Consider the following 22113-nt stretch of genomic DNA (forward strand, 5'->3'; position numbering starts at 1 on the left):
TGCTAACTTTGAGCAGACATGTAGCTTTTTTAATTACTTTTTTACTGTTAGCAGCTCTGTAGAGCTGTTTCATCTCAAAGGAGCAAGTTTTAGTCACCTGTAAGTAACGTGTCATCAACTCAACCAACCAAGGCCCACGAGGCCGCTCTCTGTTGAGGACAAGAGGACCGCACAGATCCAATAGAGCCACATTTTTTAAACATGCAACCTTTAACATTTTTGAAAGGAAAGTAAAACCAAATCTTTTTATGTATGTGACCAAAACTAATAAAAATAAAAAATAAAATCACAATATTTGGAAGTTACCAGATTTTTAGGTCTACACGTGTTCCATCATACCCCCCCCCAAAGCCTATACTTGAATACATGCTTTCTCAGTTTTGACTACCACTAATAAGAGGCCTTCCATTCTAAATTGTTCTGTGAGTCATGATTTAACATTCTGTAACTGATCCAAGACTTTTTTTCTTTTCAATTTTAACCAACCTTCTTAGTTCATCTTTAAAGCTTCAGAATCCTGCGATTCAAAGCTGGATAACAACCTCTACATTAACATTTTTTTTCATACTGCAGAAGTGCCTCCAAATGCTTATATTTACATTTATAATTTACTGATGCTCACTAGGCATTCCATTTTCTTTCATTTTTGCCATGAATTTTTAAACAAGAAAAGATGATCCAACCAAACAATGTGCGTGCAGTTCAACGGTATTTTGCAATTAAATGTGCCAGACATCTGTGAAAGTCTTAACTGGCCCTGTGCAAGGGAAAAAGGAATGGTTCTGCAATTTAAAAAGCACACAAAATTAGACAATGTTAATCACACCTACACAAAGACAATCTTATGTAAGCATCCATGGTATAACTACCAAATACAGTAAAGACAATCAAATGTTTCCAGGTAGAACACACACATACTGGTCTCTGGCAGTCAACCAAAACAGAAAATACTACATGATAGTGATAAGAAGGAAGGAGTTCAAACACGGCCCTGATCCTTTCCTCTACAAAAGAAATTAGAAAAGCCTCCCAGCCTTCCAGTTAAAAAAAAGAAATCTCACAGTAACTGTGCCACAGCAGTATGATGCTTAACTAAAAACTAGTTTGTTGCATTTTGAACATACCCAGAACCAATATAAACTTAGGAAGTTCCTGTTCATTTGTTTGTTACATTTAAATTGTAACTTACCGTTCAACCACCATAACAATTAAATTACAGTTTTCTCCTATATAAGGGTGTTTAAAATAGCAGTAGCTGTCTGATAGACTTGAAAAAAACCCCACATTTAATTTCCTCTTTAGTACACACTCATTTATAATGTTCCAAGCCAGGGTAAGACAATCCCAACCACTACAACCTCTCCACAAGACGAACAGTTGAGAGTCTTCTTTCTGTTCATCCAGGGACTTAAAAAGCACCACATAGCTACAAGATACAAATCCTACAAGACCTAAGTTCTGAGCCTTCTGTGTGAAAGCTGGGCATGCATTTCCAGAGGATGTGTCACACAAGGGGTGCTAGTTAGTAGGAAATAATCCCTAGATGTATAACGAGTAGCTAAAAAGCATGAAATGTGAGCGCTTTCATCCACACCGCACTGAAGTAGAATGTGGGATTAGTGACACAAAAAGTTTAATACAAGCTGTTTACTGGTAACACTGTCCTCCAAGAAGTCTCTAAATAGCTTCACATGTCTGAAGAGAGACATCAGTGATCTGCATGAGACAATAAGCACATTCCACCCTGTCAAACAAGACTTACCAGAGACGGCAGCGGAGCTGCTGGAGAGATGCGTGCCACTCTCAGTTCTTTTAACTAGTCAGAATCTATGGGTGTATCAGAAATGGCAATGCATCCAGGACAGCCAGTATGCATAACTAAACCTTGTTCATCACTCAAAAGTATCAATCACGTTTTTTTAATTATACCTCAACCACTGCAACCGTCAACACAATGAAGAAATTCCACAGATTTCAACAGCTGAAAACCAGCTGTTTGTTGAAATACAGAGAAATGAATAGTAGCATACATCTATCAATCTCTGCATAAAAATGTAATTCTGTTTATAACTGTAAGTGAAAGTATTTAACCCACAGTTTTTCTGTACCTTCTTAAGAATTGTATTTCAAAATGTTTCCACCATTTAAAAAAAAACCCCAAGCTACCTCTCCGTGGTGGGTTTACCCTGGCCGGATGCCAGGCGCCCACCAAAGCCACTCTGTCACTCCCCTCCTCAGCTGGGCAGGGGGAGAAAAATATGATGAAAGGCTTGTGGTTCGAGATAAGGACAGGGAAAGATCACTCACCAATTACCGTCATGGGCAAGACAGACTTGACTCAGGGGAATTAATTTAACTTACTACCAATCAAGTCAGAGCAGGGTAATGAGAAAATAAAATCAAATCTTAAAACACCTTTTCCCCACCCCTTCCTTTCTCCCCAGAATCAACTTCAATCCTGAATTCTCTACCTCCTCCCCTCAAGTGGCACAGAGGAATGGGGAACGGGGGTTGTAGTCAGTTCATCACATGTTGTTTCTGCCACTCCTTCCTCAGGGGGAGGACTCCTCACACTCTTCCCCTGCTCCAGCATGTGGTTCCTCCCATGGGAGACAGTTCTGCACCGACTGCTCCAGTGTGGGTCCTTTCCACAGGGTGCAGTCCTTCAGGAATAGACTGCTCCAGTGTGGGTCCCCACGGGGTCACAAGTCCTGACAGCAAACCTGCTCCAGCGTGGGCTCTTCTCTCTCCATGGGTCCACAGGACCTGCCAGGAGCCTGCTCCAGCACAGGCTTCCCATGGGGTCACAGCCTCCTTCAGGTGCATCCACCTGCTCTAGCGTGGGGTCCTCCATGGACTGCAGGTGGATATCTGCTCCACTGTGGACCTCCATGGGTCGCAGGGGGACAGTGTGCCCTCACCATGGTCTTCACCACAGGCTGCAGGGGAATCTCTGCTCTGTCCCTGGAGCACCTCTTCCTCCTCCTTCTTCACAGGTGTCTGCGGAGTTGTTCCTCTCACATATTCTCAACTTCTCTCTCCGTCTGCAATTGCTGTTGGGCAGCAACTTTTCCCCCTTCTTAAATGTATTATCCCAGAGGTGCTACCACCATTGCTGATGGGCTCAGCTTTGGCCAGTGGCAGGTCCGTCTGGAGCCACCTGTCATTGGCTCTAGCGGACATGAGAAAAGCTTCTGGCAGCTTCTCACAGAAGCCACCCCTGCAGCCCCTTCGCTACCAAAACCTTGCCACGCAAACCCAATGCACAGTCTTGAGACTTAGGACTATATGACTCCAAACCCCACACCTTCAAAACCCAAGCATTATCCCAGACATTCTCTCCACAAAGCATCATAACCTAGTTTTTTCTATGACATTTTACTCCCCAAAGTTCAGTCTGATTACTTAAAGTATTTTTCCTCTACAGCTTATTTTGATGCTTGTAACAATAAAAGACTTCAGGCAAGTCTTTGTTTTCAGTCACAGTACAAACCCATTGACCTAGAATGGTTACTCTTAACTTAACAAATATATGAGAAGAACAAAAGTGTTGAAAAAAATAATTTAAAATATTACTAGGGAAACTGAACACAGATTGAGAAGCTGGAAGCTACTCACCATATAGCAGTACCAAAATGTATTAACAATTACTGCTAAATGCTACTTTTCTCAATAACTCTCTTGGCTGTATTAATTTTTAATAATGCCTCAGTAGCCTTTCATTATAGTGTTTTAAAGATCTCATTTTGCTACACTAAGTATAGACTATTTAGTTGGATTTCAATTTTCTAAATAAATAGAAATGCCAAGGAGTTTTTCTTAAGTCAGGATTTTTTTTTAGACCACAAACAATTCCTTCCTATCTCCCGGGAAATCGTTGGGATTTCTTAAAGGAATTTTAAATCAAAATTCACTTTGGCTGCACTGTCATCTGGAGCTTGTACCACAAACTATGTGGTCTTCTCAACAGCTCATACTTCACAAAATACATACATTAAGGAAATTTTTAAACCCAAGATCTTTCAAAAACTAACACAGCAAAAACGTACATAGCCAGTTCAGATGTACTGCTTAAGCAAAAAACCCCAACCCTCATCCTACCTATAAGGGGCTGGGGGAATACAACAATTTAAGAAATGGCAATATAGAAGGACATAACATGACCATGGACACTATTCAAAAAATTGAATCCCTACATTAGCAGGCTGGCACCAGTTTAGTTCAGGTTGCTTAACCACCTCCTTACTGAGGAAGCCCTAAAATCTACCGTAACTCCAAAGAGCATATGAGAGAGGAATTTTGAAATAATAATAATTTAAACAATGTGCTCCTAAAATTTCTCTGACCTCCAGTGAGGATTTAGATTATATCAACACTTCAAGCTTCTTATGGCTTTTTCCGCACATCTGGATAATATCAGGCTTTGGTAAAAGACACATTTAGGATTGATCTCAGCCAGAAGAAAATACATTATACATGCTGCTCTCTTTTCAGGATGAAGTAGGTTTTGGCTAAAACAGAGCTCAACTGACTTGAAGTAAGTTGAAAAGCCAGTTATGTCATAACTGGAGCAGGAGAAGAGTTCAATTACAAGTATTTGCAACCATTCTAACTTCAGAAGACAGGCAAGAACCACAAATCAAACCAAAGCTGTGATGAACGATCCAAGAGCTTAAATCTGGACTATAAAAAAAAAAAAACAACCATATTTTCTACTTACACTCTGAAACCTGTTAACTGTTTTAAGAGGACTTCTTACTTAAAAATATTCAACACTTAAAGCATTTTGAAGCCCACATGTGGGTTTAGACTCTGGTATTAACAGATGATGGTACTTGCCACCTCAAAAATTAATAAAACATCATATAACCAGTCATTTCAAGGTCTCTGTAAATCCAGGAGGACACTGCATCACTGAGAGAAGATAACCTGTTGTACTCAGGATTTTCCACTCATACTGTTAGCGGTTTTTTTTAAATGTAAAGCTTCCTTTCAGTGGAATCATTTCTTAATAGCTAAACTTGACCTAAACAATTAACTTAATTTTTTGTGTGTTGGTACTTTTAAGAACAGACTCAACTGGAGGAGTATCAGCTTTGGCAGTCTAAAAGGTATCAGCTTATATGGTTTAGCCTCATTCAGTTGAAATTTCTGCTTCCCCCTTTCCCATTGTTCCTTTTGATTGTTGATTATCGTTACCAAAGGCTCTTAATACATTTTTTACATGTGTTTGCATTATTTTGAGCTCTTGGGTTCTGAAACAGTGATAGCTTGCTTAGTAAAGTACACCTTCAAATGAGGAAAAGGACTACAGACTTGAAAACTATTTTTTAAGTGAACCAGGACATGCAACAAAGCAAGTAGATCCAAATTTGTTCTTAAATAGAATTTAATCACTTTTTATTAGGGGGGCATCACGTAAGCTATTTTACTATAATTTATTTTCCCTTGTTATAAAAACCGTTTATACTAGTAATAAGGGAAATCAGCATGACTGTGAGAACTGTGAATAACCTGCTTCTGGGTTTTAGGAAATACCTGTAACTACCAACTTCTTCATTGAAGAACAGTCCATTTTAAAGACAATATCAACTCCTGTTCAGTGAGCACTACCTTTAAAATGTCAAATACTGTACTGTATCAATTGTCAAAGACTGACTCCCTCTCAGTGACTAAGCCTACACATTGTCCCAGTCACAATGTGTTTATTATTGCACATTATAAGTTACTTTGAACAAAAAATTTTTTTTTTTTTGGATGAAACACAAACTATAAAAATTTTGTTAAACAATTATCTTTGCTTAATATATTGCAGTTTCTAAGTCACATATAGTTATACGCGTATAAAGTGATATTGCACATCTAATCTATAAATATTAGACTATATATAGAGTCATGAATCTGTTCAAACTCAAGGCAGAACTTCAACAGCATTGCCTCTATAATGAGTATTAGTGGGGTTTTTTTTCCCCTTCTGATATCAAGCATCTGTAACTTTGAAGACTATGCTAATAGCTCTTCTAGTTTAATTTCAATTCGTGCTAATTTGTTGAAGAAGGTAGTATTTATAGTATATGTTAAGAGTCACAAAGTTTCATTAACTCAGTACTAAGCCATTAATATTAACTTCATACATTTTCAGCAGAGTATCAAATGTAGCTACACTTCATATTTCTGAAATCCAAGAAATAAAACTTACCTACAACCATAACTGTGATTTGCAGAACTGACAGAGACTCTCGGGTTTGTGTGTTTCATCCAAGGCTATCTATTAACAAGCAGGCACAACAGATGAAAAGCAAACACTCGCTGCTGTGGCTCATGGAGGTCTGTTTTCTTTCCTGGCTGCATGTGGTGCAAATTGTCCTTTGCTGGGTTAGGCATAGCAATATTGACTGGATTATTTGTGGTAGATATTGGAGCACATACTGTGAGATGAGGAAAAGCATTGCTATAATTAAAAGGTTTCCCAGACTCCACCTCCCACTTTTTGGAAAGGGAGCACTATTATCTCTACAAGGAGAATAAAGATCTAAATGTGCGAATGATTAAGGGCTTGAAACATCTGACATACAAAGAAAGGCTGAAGAGAGCTGGGATTGTTTAGCCTTAAGAGAAGGTTTGAAGAGATCTTATAAATGTGTATGTGTACTTCTGGGAAGGGGTATGGGGGGGTGGGGGCAGGCAGGGAGTACAGACAAGGGAGACAGACTCTTCACAGTGGCACCCAGTGGCAGGACAAGTAGCAACAGGCACAGGAACCTCCACTTACACCTAAGAACTTGACATGGGAGTCTCCACCCTTAGAAAAATCCAAAACCCAGTCACACAACGCCTTGAGTGACTTGCTCTAGTTGACCCTGCTTTGAGTACAGATTTTTTGTCTGGAGACCTCCAGAGGTCCCCTCCATCCTCAGCTGTTCTACAGTTCTTTGAAACTTCTGTGATTCTGCTAGTTTACAGAAGTGCCAGTTGCTCTGGCAAGGAAGTTTCAGGAGGATGTTGTAGTGTTACTGCCAAAGAGAGGAATGGAGAGGCATGGTCATTAACATCATTTTGATGAGAGGAAAAAAAAAGGAAAAAAAAGTGTGAGCCCGGGACAGTATGTTGAAGTTTCTTTTCAGATGGACTCAATTCACTTCAGCCTTGGATAGCAGATGCAATTCTAACAGGCTCTTCTTGTAAATCTATTTCTGCATTCACATAATGCTCTTTAAGATAGCAAAAGATGCAATGGAGGCTGCAACATTTCTATGAGGAACAGAGTAGATGAGACAGTCTTTCAAATCACTTAAACGCTACATAAAATAAAACAAACAAAACCCATAAGGCTTCTGCAGGTCATTTGGAGGTATGCATGCCATAGCTGAAGATATAGAAGCAAAGAAGATTTTTGGAACCCCAGAGACTAAAATATGGGGCAAGAGCTCCACAACTCTCTTTAGGGGAAAAGAATTAGAATAATGGAGTAGCTCCCAACTCCTGAGTATTTTGCTTGGAAGATCTTATTCAGTCAAATGCAGTCTCACACAAATGTTTCAGCTATTCAGCATATGAATGTTAACAGCCAAGTAGCCATCAGTCACAGATATGACTCACAAATACCACACACCTTGCCATCTACCAAAACAGATTATGTATTTCACTGGAGTAACAGAAGGAAAAGGGGGGGTGCTGATATTAATTTTTCGACAATTCTATGTCAGCAAACTTCTTTTTCATGGAGCAACATGTTGAGGCAAACAATCCTATTAGATGTGTAAACAACAAGTTTACAGCGATGGCTTTGGTTGGAGCTCTCAATCTCAAAAGAAAACAGATAAATTCACCAGCCACGAAAGTATAACATACCCCTTAGTAAGGTTCTTTACGTCTTTCCATACCTTTTAACTATAGCCACAATGCATTTTTCAGAAGTAAGTTTCATTTGGTAAGTTTCATTTATTAACATAAAAATTACTATTTGAATAGGGAGGAGATGCTTTCTTCCTACAAAATTGGCTTTTTCTTCTCATTTCAGGCAACAGCTCTTGCCCCATTCTCTCAACATTCCAATTCCTGCAATTAAACAGCTGCAGCTAATGCCCTTCTGCAAAGATGCTGAATCCCCAAGTCCATTTCTAGACCACTGGGAATCTCACTCTCCCTGCATAACATCCTCAGATATACTAGTTCACATTTACTCATACTATGGAGATGCTACACAATTGGAGCTAACACAACTCTATAGCCATGTTCTGATACATATGTCCTATTGGAAGGGGTGGACAGCTTTCCCATTCTGTTAACTATAAAACACAAATTCAACTTCAAGCAAGAATGCTCCCCTGATTTCTAAGTAATCCTTTTTTTTTTTTTCCTATTTTCTTTTTCTCAGTTGAAGGTTCTTAACAGTAAAAGTGACACAGGGAGATTTTTAGTTCACAATTAAACCAAGAAATATTTTTTGGATGCAGTGAACTACGCAAAGTATTGCTGAAGAGTAAGAGCAAACTCTGATCAGTCAGGCATGAGTAATCCAAGACAGGACTTGGCTTCAGTCAGTTCATTACTAGCTTGAACATGTATTTCATGGTTACTATTCTATATTTAATGAAAGGACATCTTATTGTTTTCTATAATTCTGTAGTTGGAAAGAGTCTTTGTTTCAATAGGTTTGTACAGGCTCCTTTGTGAATCAAAGGACATGTTGTTTCCAAATTCGTATTTGTGTTTACAAATATTCAAAACATTTTCTTTTTACAAAATAAAAGAGAAAAAATGAAAAAATCCTGTTATAGTGGCTCTTAAAGCAGGCAAAAGTCAATAAAAGTTAAAAACTTTTATGTAATTGAGTATTTGTCACAGAATATGATGACTTAAAAGGAAAAAAAAATTGAGAGCACGTAAAACTGATTACAATGCCATATTGCTGGTACTAGAGTTAGTTTAGAAGGTTCTACATAGAGAATGATTATTTCCATCCTTCTGTCTACACTGTCCCAGTAATAAAAAAGTCATCAGGTACCAAAAAGCATGACATGGATAACAATTTCACTTCTAAGTGAATATCTTGCCCTATCTCACTTGTAGCTAATTCCAAAACCTAATACCTATTCTGCATAGTTAAGAAATGCTTCCAACTGTAAACAAAAGGGAAGTGAAAGAAACATTATTTTCCAAATATAGAAGTCAAGTATTTGTAAGCTTTGAATAGCATAAGCAATATTCACATTTATGCAAGCTTTCAGTGAATTGTTATGTTGCAACAATTTCACTGATGCAACCCAATTTTAAATTAAAGCCAGGGTAGTCACATTATAGGTTCATTAATATAAATGAATTGACATCACTAGTATAAATCTCAGTAACACCAAAACTACTTAGACTTACCTATTTACTGAAGATTATTATTGTCGATGTACTTTAAAAGTGGAACAAACTCTAAACCACAAAAATTACCAGAAAGCAAGTTTTATCAGAAAATTGATCAGAAATTGAAGTGCTTCTCTACTGGAAATAACAGATAACCTTTCTCTTAGCGATGAATGTCATTAACAGTCTTCCCAAACTGGAAGTTTTGAAACTATAGTTCAAATAGCTGAAATCCATCATAATCCTATAGTTAAAAGAGGTATTTCTATCATTAAGGAAGCAATATGTGGCTCTCCACAAATAATCCTTTTTTTCTTCTTTTTTTTATTGATCATTATCTTTATGCTGAATATCATATATTGAATACTGTACTGTAGTACACCCAAGCCAAACCTTCGCAAGACAGAAGCGGGAGGTAGATCAGTAAATTCAAAACTGATGTTTCAAAAGATCTGCTACCTCTGACTATAAAAGCAAGTTCTAAATTTGATTCAGACAAAGAAAGCTTAAGGATTCTGTCTATGCAAGAATTAATGAAACTCCACAATGGGGTATTTCCAAAAATATCAGTGGTAATTAAGGATCAAATTCCATCATGAAATAAATGGAACTTCATCAACATGAATACAAACTACTACACTGACCCTTTGGCCACAGGCACGTACAACGTATCAACTAATTAAGTAGCTGCAATTATACTGTTCTGTGTGAAGTACTACAAAATGCTGGAGTAATAAGAGAGCAACACAAGTTGATTTGAAATGGCAGATTTATCAAGACAGGCTAAGACACAAAACCAAAAAAGTGCAGTACGAAGTAATGAACAGGTAAGATTAAGAGACTGATTTAAAATAGCTTGGATAGCTTATTAAGTTAACACAGCTCTGAAAATACTGTGCCCAGTATTTATCATGATATAAAAGTCTCAGTTTTGGTACTAAACCAATCACAGATTTCATTCCACTTCGACTAAATAGAATATGGCGTGAAAGGGGAACAAACACTTCAGGAGGAATTCAGAGATGATTATGCAGTTTTTGGGTGTTGCGTTTTGATGAGGGTTTTTTAAGGACGTAATATAGACAGTGATTCATATATTTGAAAGGTATGAGCGGAAACACTGAAAAGCATTAACACAAAAGAAAAAACCGCACGACAGCCTCCTAGACATCAACATCACAAATGTAATGAGCCATGCCCCTTGACTTCTATCCCTTTGAGTACCCACCAGAAAGCCATGGGGTGGGGTGGGGACAGTGAGGGAAAACATGGAGGGGAGAGAAAGAGTAGTGTATAACTGAGCACACAGCTAAATGCCTAGTCTTGTTAAACACATGGTTTAAATGGGGAATCAGGTCACAATTTTGTAAAAATAGCATCTTGATAGAGAAAGGTGCTAACCCTTTGCTTGATGCAAAGTGATAAAACATAGGTAGGGTCTCAGGTGGGAGTAGGGGGAAAGGCCAAAATTGGAGGTGTTTTATTAACAGCAGTCTCAGAACTTTATTACTTTGGTGTGACAAAAATAATAAAAAAAAGCCTTTAGGTATTCACCTCCCTTAGAATCCACGAACTGAATCCTGTAAAGACAAGTAAGACGTAAAGCTAAGAAGAAAACAGCTCTTCAGAGTTAAGCAGTAAGGAATACTCAGTGATATGCTCGCCATGACAGACTTTAAAAAGTTATCGCCTGTAGAAATGTATCAATCCATCATACCAGAACCAGAGCACATTCCAAGCCACCTGCTGAGATATCACTAGTTCTTCATGACTGATATAAGGATTGAAAAAACTTCCCACCCATAAACACCTACTGTCAGAGATTAGATAAAAGCCAAAAGCAATCAGTTATACTAAAAGAAGTTAAGTGAACATTCAGTCATTCAAAGCTTTTCTGTAACCAAAACTAAGTTTTCCATGGAAGTATTAGATAATGACAACAGCTACAGAACTGTTCAGTAGCTGCCCATGGAATGCTATTTTAAACTCTCACACTGGATACTGTTCTTTTCATATGGTTCTAGTAGCTTCTACAGTAACATCCAGACATAGCTTAATATGAGATAATATGAGCAGGATAAAAAGGGACCAATGGGACAGACAGTAACTTGGACAAGGACCACCACCTCCAGTTAAGTATTACCTAAAGCAAAATTCACACTCAAAAAAAAAACCCCAAACAAAATAATGGAAACCACTTCAAAATTCCCCCAAACTTCACTTTTTTGAATAATACCGTCTATCAGCAGAGTATTATCTATAAAAATGGGAAGCCTTCTGCCAAGACAATGGAATAAGATTCTCAAGCCTGCAAAGCTAGTTCCACAAGTAAAACAGAAGTCATATGATGGAGGCTACAGCTCATGAGGCCCACGCTTTCTCGGAGTACAACAGCACCCAACGAAAAAAAGTGATTCTTCCTCCCCACACAAGAGTAGAACTGTGCTACAGGATGTTGCAAGCAACCAAAACTGTAAATGGATTCAAAGAACTCAAGTATCAAAAGCCAACTTCAGATTAAGAGGACCCTAAACCAATGTTTGAAGAAAAGAAGCACAAAAGGATAAAAATATTTCTTATCTATGCCTCCTTTTACATATTTCCTTATGACCACTACTACAGAAAGCCTGTAGGGCAAGAAGCACCTCTCACATAATCCAGCCCATTTGCTCTGAAGCTGCAAATACCACTCCTACAAGTACACAATGTGACAGAGCACTAAAAAGCGGCTTACCTCTGCTGATGGGTGACTAACACTGAAGTAGGATGGAACAGCCAAGAAAATGAGAAAAGCTAGGCAGAAGCGTGGGCTGTAGTCAACAAGAACAGCAAGAGACTTTTTGAACTATGCCTCCTGTTTGACCTACTTCTTACAAGCGCACTCTAGCCTGACAAAACATATATAAAAGCTTTCCAGATTGCACAAGGAGAACCTTGGTCAGCTACACCTGTATCAGACTGAAATCTGTTCGAATCTGCATCACATCATCTGTTCAAGATGCACAGGCAAAACGAGCAGCATGTGTCAGCACCAGTCACAATCTTTCAGTATCTGCCTGCTTACTGTTCACCTTTCTTATTTCGCACTGCCATAGAATCAGCACTAAAAAACTCAAAATCAAAAATTCCACGAAATTCAAACTGGAACACAGAAAGACTCCTAAAACCTAAGAAACAATGCAGTTCACATAGTCATGCTTGATGAAAGCTGGCCAGACAAGAGACAGTTCAAAATATACAAAGGAAAAAGTCCCAAGACCATTAAAGTACTGGAAAAGCAGACAGTTAAGGAAGCTAGTCAGTAAAAATAATGAAAGGAAAGGCCTTTCAAGATATATTATAGAAAGATTAATTAAAGCCATGTGTGGAAATTTTGCACTAGGAAATAAGTGAAACAAAAATGCACCTGAACTAGAAGAATACAGGTGGACAGACTGACCCACTTCCACCTTAGTATCTTATTTGCTAGAGCACATGGTGCAGAACTTTATTTTAAACATTAGCCTAACACATATAAGTACGAAAGGGTACCAAGAAGCAAAGGAATCATGGAGAATAGCAACAAGCACATCTATCATAGCAATAACAACATCCTTGAGAGTACCCTAAGAAAATTAATCGGGCTGTTCAAAGGGGAAAGGCCTCTTCATCAATAGAAGCACAGAACTGGTGTCAAAATATCCCCAAAACCAATTAGAGGATTATGTTGTTTGCAAGGAAAGCCTTTTCCAGTTTGGTGCTTTTGCAGTACACAAGGGTCAATGAACACATATCTCAGAGAAAGCATGCTGAACCTGGGAATTCCTATTAAACTCATGGACGAAAATCAAACTAAGCACCGTCACAGAACACCACATGCGGTCCAATGAAGATTTCCCTCCTACTTCCAGAAATGTAAGAAGGATACAATATTCTATGAAATCATTCTAGAAAAGACCAGCTCATAGACTTTTAACATCTTCTGACCTTCACAGTATTAACACTAGCAGGTTTTTTTTTTTTAAGAGTAACTTTAAGTAGCTCATAGGCATTGGCATATAAAGGGATGAACCCTCTTCTCCATTATGTCTTGCACTAATGTCAAACAATGAAAAATAATAACGCAAGCAATACTAGAAACTCTACCAAGCGATACTCCATTAAACAAATTCACCAGTATAACAGAACTGTGAACACACAGTAAGTTCAGAGGAAAAGATGCATCACTAAGAAAAGCATTAAGAGAAACAACTAGTCCCATAAACTGCACAGGCATGCCCAAGAACAAAACACTGTCTGAGCTGAAAGTCAACTGCTAAAATTTGGCAAAGCTGAAAATCTCTTTCCATGTCTAATACGTCATTGGATTTTCAGCACTGCATGAAAAGCACTTCATCACCTCACAGTTACAATAAATCACTGTGTCCATCAACATCACAAGGTACCACATGAAGTAAGTCTGAAATGCAGTAATAGAGACCACAGTGTGGGGCCATGAAAACAAACATTTAAAGGTAAAAAATGTCCAATGGAAAACCTAAGATGAAAACTTAACAGGAAAGAAGAGTGACCATTTCCATGACAAGGGGAAGCCAAACCAAACCAAATAGACTTATTTAAGCTTTACGGAGAAGACAGCAGTAATCCCAGATAAGAAAACAAAACAAAAAATATCTCAATCTTTAACTTCTGATTCTCTCCAACAATAAAAGAAGTCTCAGCTATGCAGAATTCCGATACTAAAGAACTATTACTAAATGGCTTATAGATACCCAGTATGGTACAGTATAGGTAATAATTCTCTCAGAGACTTAACATATCAACTCACATCAGCTCCATAACCACCGTCCGCTCATTATCACACTTGCATCAAAAGTCATTCAGAACTAGTAAAGGTACAGGATGAAAGAAAAGAAAAAAACAAAACAAAACAAACCCAAATCAAGTTCTCTCAACTCCCCCCCCCCCCCAAAGAATGCTTCTAAAATATAAAAATGCATTTTATTTAAAGTTGCTGTTAAAATCCTTAATACAGAATCAGATAATGTTCTGTAGTTTAGGGATATGCCATCAGCTTTGCATCTGCCATATTTACTATGTTTGTTTCACATGCAACTAGATTAAGTTTCAAATATACAAGCATAAGTTGGAGACATGCACTGCCCTGAGAAGAAAAAGATTAGCAGACACAATATAACCTCTCTCTGCTGTGGGAATACTGACTATTGTATATTAGAGTCCATCTGTTAAGTAATGACTGATCCAGAATGCATCGCTACTGCAGCAGACTCCCAAGCAGTTTCACATTCATATACGTCTCCCAGTGCTGAGAGCACTGTTAAACACTCTTGCGTTTATTTTAAAATATAAGCATAGTTTTCAGCAATAGGAACCAATTAGTAGGTAGCTGTTATATGCAAGCACTGTAACGTGCACTATATGTCCTCCACACAAATACCAAAACACATCCTAACCTCGCCACCACTGAAGACAAGCCAATGTTCCTCCAGTTGCTGATGCATTAACAGCCAGAATTAAAACAAGCTTAAATATCAGTAAAAAGAATGAAATAAGAAAGAAAACCAGAAAACGATTAAACATCTTTGTATCAGTCATGATCTATACACAGCCAGTTAATAAGGTAACGCGTGTCTTTCTTTTATTTTGAGTGCTACTTTTAAAGGAATGGGTAATAATCCAATAAAGTTATGATGACTTCTACCACACTTGTACAAAAAAATAAAAATATTTACAAATCATGTTTCAGTTAAGTGTAAAACAGCTTGTGGAGAGGAGTGAGAAATATACCAGGTTACTCTTTTGACATATTCACAAAACTATTAGGGCTTTAACCCTGTGTGTTCAGATAAGCCATAAATATTAAAATGATCTGGCCAAACCATGTCTTTCCCTGCATGCTGCAGCTTTTCCATACAGTCTGTGCTAGGTCAAATGCAAATAACCAAACAGAAGAATACATCCTTTTAAAGTGCTTGTAATGAAATATATTCTTTACATGACTTTGTTTCAAATGAGTGGAGGTTAGAAGCACTAAACTCATTTGAAACAAAGGCAGTTTCAATTAATTGACATTCAGTTTTGAGCAGTTGTTTTTCTATCATATTTTACATGCAAAAATTGAGGGTATTTCATTGACTGAACTGCTTCAAAAGCTTTGCTGCAGCAAATCTTGCATTCAGGAGCAGCACAAAATTGCACATAATTGAAAGTGATTCATTTTTAGATCCACTCGTTTGGCTCCTGTAGGTTCCTCAGGCTTTGGTGTAGGTAGCGCAAAAACATTAAGTCATACAGTCCTGCAGTAACTCTTTCACTCCATGAAGTAAGCAGATGACTAAGGAGCTACGTTTTAGCATCTTCTCCTTATTTCAAGCTATTTACCAGTGTACAACAGTGTTTTGCAATGCACAGACCTTAAACAAAATTAGCAACAGCACTTACTTTGCAGGCAAGAATGCGTTTTGGAAAGCATGGCAGATTATTAAGACATGAGCAACCCAATACAACACAATACTGCAATACAACTAACTCTTTATTACAGATATTAAAGCGTACTAAATCCTCGCAAAAATCTCCCTCCTCCCCCTTCCTCTACATAAAATACTCAACTAGCTCTGTGCTAACAGGGTTAAACCCTTCACATGCTTCAGCCACTAAGAAAAGATATCAGCTCAGGCTGCCCTTTTTTTTTTAATGCTTTTCAATTAAAAACAGACACTACATTCACACCACTCTTCTTCCAGCAAGGAAGCCACCAGGTTATAGGGCAGCATCCAGAACCCGAAATTGGAAATTATTTAATCTCTTTGGGGTTTTTTTGGTTTTTTTTTTTTTCACATTGTGAATTGCACACACTTCACTTCTGCAGGAGGCGGCCGGGGGGAGGCGGTGGGAAGGGGGACGAGTGGCCTGTCTGTTCTAGGTAGGGTCCTGCCTGGAGTTTAGGGAGCGCTGAGGGGGGCTTCTGTCACAGGCACGGCGAGGAGAAGAGCGGGTCGCGGTGACAAGGAGGAGAGAGAGGGGAACGAGAGGAGTTTGGGAAGGGAAGATGGTCGGAGAAGGGCCGTGCGTGTAGGAGGGACAGAGGGGCTGGGAAAATGAAGGTCCCCTTCGGGTCGCGCAGGGGCGGGGGGTGCGCGGGGAGCAGCCCCGGGAGGGGGTGGGCTGCTCGGGCCGGTGCCCAGGGACCCCCCTGCCCGCCGGGGCGCCAGCGGGGCGGGGTGCCCGGCCGCTTACCAGGTTCAGCACCGTCTCCACGATGTCCCGGTTGCTGACCTCCCCGACCTGGATGAGTCCGATGAGGACGGCGAATTTCATCCGGATATTGCGGATCGGCACCGACGGGTTAATCATCCCCGCGGGGAGCACTACGGACCCGGAGCCCGACGCCCTCAGCTCCCCCATCACCGCGACGCTGCTGCTGCCTCCGCCGCCTCCACCGCCGGCCCCGACGGAGATGAGTCCCGCGGGCTGCTGGTCCGGCCCCGATACCGGCTTCTCGCTCGCCATTTACCCCCCGCCGTTACCGGCACCTGCCGCCGCCGCCTCCCCGCCCGGCCGGGCCGAGCCGCGCATCCACCGCAGTCGCACCCGGCGGGGCCGCAGGGAGCCGGCCCGAGGCGCAGGCACCGTCCCAGGAGCCGCTCCCCCGCTCCGCTATAATGAGGGATTATTATGGGCGCCGATGCCCCGTTAGCCCAAGGCTGCCCAGACGGGGCCGCCGCCTCCCAGCCGCGGGGCGGGAGAAGCGGGCGCTGCCGAGCGCGGCGCGGCGCGGCCCGGCGGAGACGAGGGGCGCACAGAGCTGAGGGCGACGCGACCGATCGCCGCCGCCGCTGTTGTTGTGGAGCCGAAACCGCCGCCGCTCACGCCGCCATGTTGCCGCCCCCTGCCTGCGGTAGCCGCCAGGGCGCCTGCGCCGAGCCCGTCGGGGGGCGGGGCCGGGCCGGGACCCCCCCCTCCCTGAGCCGGCCGAGGAGACAGGTGAGCAGGTGCACGGGGGCCGCGCCGCCACGACGGCGGCCTGAGGGGGGCCGCGCCGAGGCGTGGAGCCGCCGCCTCCCCGCGCCGGAGTGGCCCACGCCGGAGTGCCCCACGCCGCCGCCGGCCGGCGCCCACCCGTTCTGGGGAGGTTACGCGACGCCGCCTGAAGTGACAGGGTGGCGCCCGCCCGCTTCGACGCGGGGCCATTGCCTCGGGGCCGCCCCGGCCCGGCCTCGCCCCGCCACCCCCGGGCGCCCCCTGCGGGAGGGGCGGGCCGGGCTCGGCCGGGCCGCTGCACCGCTTCCCGGGCTGCCCGCGGGGCTGCCGGCCGGCGCGGCGGTTGTCGCGCGTTGGCAACCGCAGGCCTCCGTGGCGGGGAGGTGGCCCCTTCTGGCCTCCCCCAGGAACTTGCGGGTGCGGGGCTCTTGGGATGCCACCCCCGGGCCGGCCGGGCTTCTCGGCCGGCTTCCAAGCTTTCCGGCCTCTGGTCTCTGCCGTGCCTTTCCCGCACTGGCCTCACGCTGTTGTGTGAGGAAAAGTGTTTGATTAAGGACCTTTTGGGATGGGGTCTTTTAGCAACTTCAGCCTTAGCAAGTGGTCATGTTTGAGTGAGGATGTCAGGGGCTGTGGAAGGGCTGCTGAGCTGCAGTCCCCTTGGGCGTGGGGAGGGACAGGGGAGACACTGGGGTCTGCCGGCCTGAGAGCTCGTGTGCTGCTTGTTCAAGGAGAGGGCTATTTTTCCAGGGTTCTTGTTAATACTTGCTCTTCTGGTTCTTGGTGGTGGTGTTACGTACAGAGATGTCCAGTGACAGCACTTTTACCGAGCCCCTTGGTTTCAGTGATGCCTCATGGCAATGAGCATTTTTTCAAGCCTCTCCAGTATTGTATCAGAAAAACACAGATGTCTTGAGGAGGCTCAAATTATTCAAGTAGTTGTTTGAATAAAGTTGTATGTGTTTGTTCTACACGTGCTGGAGATAATCCATCCGTGTTGAAAAACATGTTCTTTCTGGACTTCGTACTGTCTGTCATCGCAAAGTTGGAATTTTACAACGAATCTTGTCCCCTAGTCTCAGAATCCCATTTATCCTGTCTCTTCTGTAACCTCAAATTTGGGAATTTGGCTGGATTGCCGGTCCTCCTTATATCCAGCTTTAGATAATAAACTGCATAAACACAGTGAATCAGCAGGACTCGATCGCTACATTCTCCAGGGTTACAGCAACTGCTTTAAACTCCACCAAGAGAAGAAAGAGACGACCTCAGCTCTGTGCTATGAGATACATTAGCTCTATACTTGTAAATACAGTATGTTATATTTACTTGTTTGCAAAGTCCATAGGTGGTTGACGGTATGCATAGCCCATAAAACAGTGGTTATCTGGGAATCACAGAATCAACATTATTTCAGAAAGCTGCAAAAGATGGGGAGAAAAAAACAGAAGATTGGTTATAGGAGATAAGAACAGCACAAAGTTTTCTTGGAATGAAATTCCTTTACAATTTGCCCCCACCCACAAGCAACCTTGTATGACTCAAAGTAAAGGTATACTTTAGTTTCATATACTTGTGGAGGGGCGAAAGGTTCCGTTCCCAACTAGCACCATAGCAGAACTAGCAAAATACCCATAACACATGCGCGCAACTGCTTTACTACAGAGTCGGCCCATTTTAGTTTAAACCCCCAAAGAGGGGTGTTCCAGTGAGGTAACTAGACTGTAGTGGATGAGAAGCATCCACTACAGACCTACAGACTTTCACAGCGGATGAGAAGGTCTTGTATATCACAGGATGAGTTCTGGGCACAATAACTTCCAGCTAATGGATAGTGATGAGCTGATGGAGTAGTGTTTCAAATTGCTCTTGCTGTTTCTAACCTTGGCTAACAGGTAAGTCCTGTTCCGGAAGCTTTAAAAAAGATTCTCCAGAAAAACCTTTGAAATGTCAGCGAAAGGTTCTATTACTTGTTTTACTTTGCCCCATTTCCCATAAAAACAAACAAACAAAAAAAGCAAATCCAAAAGGTAAAACTTTTGACTATGTAGGAATCTTAAATTACTGTTGCAATCTACAAACCAACCAGTTATGCAAATGTTCAAGTTGGGCTGCCCAGAACTGTTCCTCTTGATTTCAGGAAGGAATATTTCATGTTCATAATGATACTATCTGTCAAGCAGGTAACCTCTTAAGGTTTGGAGGTCCTCAACTTTGTGTAAACATAAGTTATTTAATGATACGTGTGATTTTTTTGGAAAATTCAAGAATACATGACCTTTTTCGCTAAACTGAAACCTAGAACTCCGTAACAGTCACTAAAAATTTTAGCACCCTTAGGAGCTAACATCCAATGGTTCTCCTCTTTATTATTCCAATATCCACATCTGTGTGGTGAGGCATGTTGCTACGAATATTTAAGTTAAGTTGGCTGGAAACTTCATGTTGGCTAATAGGTTGACCAATTTTCGTGTTCTGATTCATCACATGGCTGCTGCCTGTTAAATGGGTTGGGAGCTAAGTTATAGTTGCTTTTCTATGGTTAGGTATATTAATTTGGATCTCTACCCACTTACTGACTTTTACAAATTCCAAGATAACTTTGTAACTTTGAGATCCATTGTTAAATTTACTTAAAATTTGTCAGTTATTTACTCATCTTTGTGATGGAACAGATGGACCAATAAGACGACTGCATAAACTTCCTTTCTGTAGAAAAGTGGGATAACAAAATATGGTTTTATATGTTTTATTATCCATTTTATACTTCATACTCCTATTCATGGAAGACTCCATGATTTACACATGTACCCAAATGCTGGGGTCATTCTTGGCTACAGCTATTCCATGTACAACTATCAATGCATTCCTCCACATTGAATTTCTGATAAAGTTGCAATAATGTGTTTAGTAGCTGTATTTGTGAAATCCTTCATTATATAATTCCCAGTTTAGGACTTGGACTGTCTGACTGCCATTTCCTCTGCTGAAATCACATAGTGTACTATATGTAGTATAGGAAAAAAACTCATTAAAAAGAAGGTGAAATCGCAACATTATATTTAATAGATAATTCCTTTAGTTCTTAAACTCATATTTGGTTTTGCAAATAGATTTTACAAAATCATGTTCTCTTTATTTTTATAAGCTGGAACGCTATTGAGAAGTAGCTGTCTTCTCTAATCAACAGTGTTTGGTTTTGGTAAGCAAACTTTCATTGAGGTGAGCCTTTCATCAACTCATCAAACACTATTGTAGCACTGGCATTCTGAAAGAACAACAAATTTGTAGCACTAATGTCAGCCCTGTAGTAATTGCAGCTGTGGTGTTCATTTGCTTCCATTTTAACACCTCAAAAGATTGAAAATTAAGAGTACATATACTAGAAATGCTACATAACATGATTCATTTATTTTCTTTAAAAATAATGTTCGTCTCATCTTGATATTGACATATTTGGTACAAAGACTGTGAATTTGTCAGTGTCAATTTCATTCATGAGTTGGCTAGTTGCATCCTAGTCCAGCAAGGTGTTCTGCTTTAGCAAATCCCAATATTTGCGTAATCATAACCATTTTCAGTTCAGCTTGCAACATCAGTCAGTCACACAGGCCCAGGCTACATGTGGCAGGAGTCAGTGTGTGTGGAAGGATGCTATGCACTCCTTTATCCTTCACAAAGACAAGACTGCTGCCAGGATCTGATCTCATCCCTTTCTGTACTTTTCACGACACTTGCTCCCCACTGAAATGAGATAAAGCAATGCCTTTGCTCCCAGAGCATGCCTTTGCTTCACCTGTAATAGGTGAAGGAAGGTTTCTTTCATGATAGTCTTCAAATTTTTTCAGCCTCCGTTCTCCATAAATGCCAGAAGGTGGTCTCAAATATAATTTCAAAAAACAAAGAAAAAGACATGTATCCATGTTCCTGTGCTCGCAACAAACAAACAGGTAGGGGAGAAAACAAAACTAACAAATAATTGTTTGAAGTTTTAGCTCCATTTTTATTTTGGTTGTAAAATACATGGTAGCAATACTACTTCATTTTTTTGGGTAAAAAGATTATGTAGTCATTCGACTGAGAAAGCCTGAAAAAACATGTTTTAGAAGACAGACTCTTGTCTACAAATAATGGAACTAGTTAAGTGAATAGAGACTGCTTTGTACAGACCTATATTTACACTAAATCTCAGGAAAAAAAATAATTTTGTTTTATAATTGTGAAATGATGAACTGAAAGGACCGAACCATATTTGAAAGAGTTAGAGAATTTCATTTATCTGCCACGGTGGCATCAAAATACTGCTTGCTTTACCATGTCCATATGAGGACTCCTGTTGTGTTTAATTAGACTATTCTCCTGAGTAAGGATAATGTGATTTGTTCTTGTGCCAGGCTCAGGAAGTGCTATTAGCCTCTTTCTCTTGAAAATCATGATTTCTCAGAAGTTTAAAATAAAAAGCTAGGAAATACAAACTGAAAGGCCATCACAGCATCTAAACTTACCCTGCTGTGCATATGTATTGCACCAAATAGTTCCATTCACTGTTTTTAAGCTTCCACATGACAGGGTACATTAAAGCAGAAGTAAAAAAACCTGAAGTTAGAATTTTCTTGCTACTCTAACTGTAAATGATTTCTACCTGCTTTTTCTATAATTCATTTTCTTTAGTCTTGAAAGAGAAAAAACATGAGAAAAAAGCCCTGTATATATTTCCAGAGGCAAGTTTTGTTATACCCTGTGTAATTTCAGAAACGCTATAACAGACCTTCCAAGTGAGAT

At 40.7% G+C, this 22113-nt stretch overlaps 1 protein-coding gene across 11 annotated transcripts in view; it reads right to left on the reverse strand.

Annotated features, from left to right (window-relative positions):
• The window catches only part of NBEA (neurobeachin), a 512894-nt gene extending 495641 nt beyond the window's left edge, over window positions 1-17253 (reverse strand). For all 11 annotated transcript variants that reach the window (XM_074567614.1, XM_074567653.1, XM_074567643.1 and 8 more), the window contains exon 1: window positions 16591-17253. In XM_074567614.1, the coding sequence (XP_074423715.1) occupies window positions 16591-16863 (273 nt within the window). In that variant the 5' untranslated portion in view covers window positions 16864-17253. The remainder of the gene's footprint in view (window positions 1-16590) is intronic.
• Between the last annotated feature and the right edge of the window lie 4860 nt (window positions 17254-22113).

This window comes from Larus michahellis, chromosome 1 (assembly GCF_964199755.1).
Source record: "Larus michahellis chromosome 1, bLarMic1.1, whole genome shotgun sequence".
Lineage (NCBI taxonomy): Eukaryota > Metazoa > Chordata > Aves > Charadriiformes > Laridae > Larus > Larus michahellis.